The sequence below is a fragment of the Pantherophis guttatus genome, chromosome 15, assembly GCF_059756535.1.
Source record: "Pantherophis guttatus breed Tessera chromosome 15, ASM5975653v1, whole genome shotgun sequence".
Classification (NCBI taxonomy): domain Eukaryota; kingdom Metazoa; phylum Chordata; class Lepidosauria; order Squamata; family Colubridae; genus Pantherophis; species Pantherophis guttatus.
This window is the reverse complement of record NC_142077.1, coordinates 4302811-4308810: the sequence shown is the minus strand read 5'-3', so window position 1 is coordinate 4308810 and position 6000 is coordinate 4302811. Positions and strand designations below refer to the sequence as shown.

Sequence of the window (6000 nt, the reverse complement as noted above, 5' to 3'; positions counted from 1 at the left end):
AAGGAAAGAAAGAAAGAGAAGCTGACTTTGTATAAATATACAAAAAGGATGAAGGCTATTGCTTAACGCACTGCAAGCCGCCCTGAGTCTCCGGAGAAGGGCGGCATATAAATCAAATTTAAAAAAAACAAAAAACACACACAAGAGGAAGATCCCTGCGATGCGTTAGGCAGTTTTAGCATTCCTGGATGTTTTTTGGTATCTGGCCCCAAAACTGTCCGAGCTCTTCAAAGTAGCCCAAAATGTTTTTTTCCCCCACTGCCCCCCCTAAAAAATATTCTTGCAACTGATCTCCAAAGCTAACCTGATTGGGTGAGAAAACCTGCCCCCCCCCAAATTCCCAATGGAGTTTCCTGCACCTCCTTTTGGTAGAGGCGCTGAAGTCACCTCAAACCTTTTACAATCGGACACTACTTAAAATCGGGACAGGGAAAAGAGAGAGAGGAGGGGAGAGAACACCTACGGATGAAGAGAGTTGTAAGGGACCTTGTAGGTCATCTAGTCCAGCCCGCCGCCTAAGCAGACCCTACACCATTTCCGACAGATGGCAGTCCAGTCTCTTCTTGAAAGCTTCCAGGGATGAAGCTCCCACAACTTCCGAAGGCAACTTCTGTTCCATCGGTTGATTGCTCTGTTAGAAAATTCCTCCTTATTTCTTGGTTGAATCTCTCCTTGGTCAGTTTCCATCCAGTATTCCTTGTCTGGCCTTCAGGTGCTTTGGAGAATAGCTGGTCTTTTCAAGTTAGAATTGTGTCGCTTGCACAAATAAAGAAGTTTGTGTTCTGAGCCTGACAGGGTGACAGAAGTCACCTGTGTTTCTAAACAACTGCCAGCAGACAAAATAAATCCCTTTATTCACTGTTAAAAAGGTCACTTCCTGCATTTATTCTTACCAATCTGCAATAGAGACTCAACATTACAACGTTGCCGTAAGGATAATTGTTAAAAGGCTCCATTTCAAAATTCTTGTATAAATGCAGTACAATTGTTACTTGTGGGGGGGTGGGGGTGGTAAGCAAGAAAATTACCTTTGCCTTTTAAATAAAAGTTTTTAATTAAAGACATTTCTACTCAAAGCAGCATCAAGATTTCACATTTCTGAGGTAAATCTTCGGAGTTACCCAACCCTCGGGGGGGGGTTTCAAGCCGGCTTTTTTCCACATCCTTTTCAGTTCGTTTTCAAATTTTTTCTATACAAAGAAAGGAAAAAACAGAAAATGAAAGTCTAGCTTGGGAACGATGCTCCAAACCGCAGAATTCGTGGCACGTCATCTGAGCTGAGGTTACAATCTTGTCATCACCTGGATATAACTCGTTCATTTAATCAGGGCTGCTGTAATGGTCATGTGAAAAATGGTCTTAAGTCACTTTGTTTAGTGCCACTGTAACTTTTGGTCAGTATACGAATGATTGTAAGTCAAGGACTAGTTGTATTAAATCTGTATCTTGGGAAAAATGCCCCAACCAAGTCAGATTTAGTCAAAAGCACTCAGGTGCCAATTTTCTCATATTTATAACAGAGACGACATCCTAGAAAAGCCAAGGCAAAATTGGAGTCTCTCAAGGTATTCCACATCTATGGTTTTTAACCTTCCCCAATGATGGCCCAACCTATTTTTTGGCTGCACCAATTATGATCATGCTGTGTTGATAGCTGGACGAAAACCATGGCCTTAAGAGACAATCACTATGCAATTTTGCTGCACAGAGGCACATGTATAGTGTCAACTCGTAAAGCATTCCTGGCCTGCTCTCGAGTTGCCATAGGCAGGAGGGGGGAAAACTGACGGAGCAACACGGCAGCAACCAGAAGCACATTCCACGCATACCTTTCTCAAGACTGCAGCCTAGGTTACCAGAGCCAGCCGGAGAGGCGTGTTCTCTACAGCCCGTTGGAGAATGTGATTTATGACACACCTGTGGGTGGGTGGGTGGGTGGGTGGGTGGGGAGAAACAGGATCATAGTTGGGATGTAAATTACGTGGGGCAGAGCTGACTCCACTTGGGTATGTGCCGACATATTGCTCCTAATAAATAACTGGATTTCTTTTGAAACTTGGCTCGAGGCTCATGAATTAATTAGGGCATCCATAGGAACCCTAACAGCAAGTCAATTGTACCTCATGTAATTTACATGCCAACTATGACCCTGTTTTCCCTGCCTCCCAGGGTGTGTCATATCACATTCTCCAACGGAGCACTTTTGCGGGCTGTAGAGATCACGCCTCTCTGGCTGGAGCTCTGGTAACCTAGAGAAACATATGCGTGGATTGTGCTTCTGGTTGCTGCTGTGTTGCTCCGTCAGTTTTCCCTCCTCCTGCCTATGGCAACTCAAGAGCAGGCCAGGAATGCTTTACAAGTTGACATTTAGTTCATCAAGAGAGGAGAAACTCAACCATGCTGTGCAAACACAAACGCTCTTCTTCACCTAGAGGTCAATGGGCAGAAAAACTCACCTGTTTCCGCCACATCCGCTTTTCCATGACCTTTCTCCGCAAAAACTTTGTACGTTTCATCAGCTTCTTGTACTTGTGCCTATTCATCTTCCTCCGCCGGATCTTCAAAATGTTTCTGCATTCCATTCTGGGCTGGTTCAACTCCCCTCTTTGCTCTGCCTCTTCTTCTTCTTCCTCTGCCTCAGTGCCCCTAGAAGGAGCAGGGAGATCGTACTGTTGGAACGGTCGGGGAGCGTTCCTCTCATGAACGTTTATGATACCTCCATTTTTAGGGAGGAAATATTGAACCGTCAGCCAGCTTTCAAGAGGTGAGATGGACATCTTGCGAGGGACCAACATTTCTTCCAGTTCAGGGTCAAAGGTAAACCACTGGTGGGGCCGGGTTCCATTTTTGCTCGACGGATGTGTGCTGTAACTTGCCAGAACGGTTGCTCTAGGAGGTGGAAGGACAACAGATGGTCTCAAAAGAAAGCACCCTGTGGACAAAGTGAGAACAAAATTTATAAATAGGTATTTGCGAGAATTTGTGAGAATAAACTCCTGTTTATTTTATTTGTTTGCTGCTCACGTGCCAAGAGGAGACTCTGGCTGGCCTGCATTAAAACAATCACCTTCATTAATTAACGACCCCATCATCCCTTGCGAGGTGGAGTCTGGGCAACTGAATGGAGCTAGCAGAGCATTTCATGGCTGGATGCCCTTCCTGTCGCCAATGCGGAGCTTTGTTCAGCAGATATATTCTCATTGTGCCCAGAGAGAAAGAAATATCTGCCTCTACCTAGGATCGAACTCACAGCCTCCTGATTGTGAGGCAAGAGTTCCACTCTTCATCTCCAGCAAAAGGAGACATGAGATGATGAAGATAAATCTATCTCAGCATCTCCTTCTGTCCTACTATCGCAGCACCATTGACAGTGTCCTGACATACGGCATTCTTGCATGGTATGGGAGCAGCTCTGTAGCTCTACAGAAAATCATTAAAATTGGCCAGAATATCATCAGGGCTTCAGCTACCAGCCCTGGACGACATCTTCAAATCTCGCCGTTTAAGGAAGTTGCATAACATCCTCAGAGACTCTTCCCATCCTGCTTACAATCTTTTTGGACTGTTGTCTTCTGGCAGAAAATCCAGAACGATTAAAACTCGGACCACACATTTTCTGACTAGCTTTAACCGAGAGCTATAATTGCACTCGACAATGAACTAAAGGGCCACCATCAGGGAGCTGTTGGACAGCATTACTTGGTCTGTTGTGTGGATGTTTGGGTGGTTTTAGGAGTGGGGAATTTGTGGTGGCTGGGTGGGGGTGTGTTTGGGGATTGTTATGTGTGTTGGACCTGGTCTTTGGGTGTTAAGTGAATTTCATTGTATGGGTATACTGTGTATACATGTACAATGACAATAAAGTTATTATTATTATTAACATTGTTAGTATTAATTGGATTAATATGAATGATACCCAGAAACTTTGCTTATACACAATAGGGAAATGTTTAGATTGAACAAGAAAGATATAGATGAAAATAGAGATATACTGTGTATACACGTACAATGGCAATAAAGTTATTATTATTAACATTGTTAGCATGAATTGGATTAATAGGAATGATATCCAGAAACTTTGCCTATACACAATAGAGAAATGTTGAGACTGAACAAGAAAGATATAGATGAAAATAGAAATATACTGTATATACACGTACAATGACAGTAAAGTTATTATTATTAACATTGTTAGCATGAATTGGATTAATATGAATGATACCCATAAACTTTGCCTATACAAATAGAGAAATGTTTAGATTGAACAAGATAGATGAAAATAGAGATATACTGTGTATACACGTACAATGACAATAAAGTTATTATTATTATTATTAACATTGTTAGCATGAATTGGATTAATAGGAATGATACCCAGAAACTTTGCCTATACACAATAGGGAAATGTTTAGATTGAACAAGAAAGATATAGATGAAAATAGAGATATACTGTGTATACATGTACAATGACAATAAAGTTATTATTATTATTATTAACATTGTTAGCATGAATTGGATTAATATGAATGATACCCAGAAACTTTGCCTATACACAATAGGGAAATGTTTAGATTGAACAAGAAAGATATAGATGAAAATAGAGATATACTGTGTATACATGTACAATGACAATAAAGTTATTATTATTATTATTAACATTGTTAGCATGAATTGGATTAATATGAATGATACCCAGAAACTTTGCCTATACACAATAGGGAAATGTTTAGATTGAACAAGAAAGATATAGATGAAAATAGAGATATACTGTGTATACATGTACAATGACAATAAAGTTATTATTATTATTAACATTGTTAGCATGAATTGGATTAATAGGAATGATATCCAGAAACTTTGCCTATACACAATAGAGAAATGTTTAGATTGAACAAGAAAGATATAGATGAAAACAGAGATATACTGTGTATTATTATTATTTATTATTTATTGAATTTCTATACCGCCCTTCTCCCGAAGGACTCAGGGCGGTGAACAGAATAAGATTTCATATACATATAATATATTTTTGTATACACGTACAATGACAGTAAAGTTATTTATTTATGGGAAAGGCCCCTTTTTGGGGGGGGGGCAAACGGCCTGGCCACCCCCCCACCCCCTCCCTTAGCAAAGGCAGCAGCCCTTTTACCTGCACAGCGCGATGCCCTCACGAGGGGAGCCGTCAGCCGAGAGACCAGCATGTCGAGGCCGGCTAAGTGAAAACGAGAAAGGAAACAGGGTCGTCAGAGAAGCCAGGAGGCCAAAAGCCGGACAGGCCCCCCCACTCGAGTAAAGGCCCTATTCGAGGCCAAAAGCGGCCTCCTACACACACATACACACACAACAATGTAAATGCGTACACAAACACACAACCGTATTGTATACCTCCTTACCGAAGAGCTTACCATCAATTTGAAGGCGGGGGGGAAACGATACGAGGGTGCACTTCCGGTCAGGCGCTTGCTTCCGGGCCCGGTTGTTTTAAGAGTCCCTCCCGGAAACGCGGGCTTAAAAGGGGAAGGTTCCGCCCCTTGTATTCCTGGTCTCTGCTTCCCTCTAGGGATCGAACGCCGCAGGTTGATGACGAAGAGAGGGGGGGGAAAGCCCAGTTGTATTACTACAGGAGGTTTTTCGCAATAAGGACATGATCCAGTGTTGTAATAAGGATCGTTTCCTAAAATTCCCCATATTATATTATTTATATTTGTCCCCTTGTCACCGAAGATTAAGGTAGTACTTCTACTTTAAGATTATATTTTGTTTTACTTCTAGAATAGAATTCTTTATTGGCCAAGTGTGATTGGACACACAAGGAATTTGTCTTAGGTGCACACGCTCAGAATAGAATAGAATAGAATAGAATGTGGAGTGGAGTGGAGTGGAGTGGAGTGGAGTGGAGTGGAGTAGAGTAGAGTAGAGTAGAGTAGAGTAGAGTAGAGTAGAGTAGAGTAGAGTAGAGTAGAGTAGAGTAGAGTAGAGTAGAGTAGAGTAGAGTAG

At 42.0% G+C, this 6000-nt stretch overlaps 1 protein-coding gene across 3 annotated transcripts; it reads right to left on the bottom strand.

The window, feature by feature from the left end:
- Positions 1–861: 861 nt before the first annotated feature.
- AURKAIP1 (aurora kinase A interacting protein 1) lies at positions 862–5483 on the bottom strand. Of its 3 annotated transcripts, none has more exons than XM_060694217.2 (4): positions 5409–5483; positions 5153–5215; positions 2457–2932; positions 862–1190 (listed from the first exon to the last, which is right to left on the bottom strand). In XM_060694217.2, exons 2-4 carry the CDS (start codon positions 5202–5204, stop codon positions 1083–1085), a joined length of 636 nt encoding a protein of 211 aa, XP_060550200.2. In that variant the 5' UTR covers positions 5205–5215; positions 5409–5483; the 3' UTR covers positions 862–1082. The 3 variants fall into 3 exon arrangements, with proteins under 3 accessions (XP_060550200.2, XP_060550199.2, XP_060550201.2); XM_060694216.2 differs by having other exon boundaries at positions 5397–5470; XM_060694218.2 differs by having other exon boundaries at positions 5389–5412.
- Positions 5484–6000: the final 517 nt, after the last annotated feature.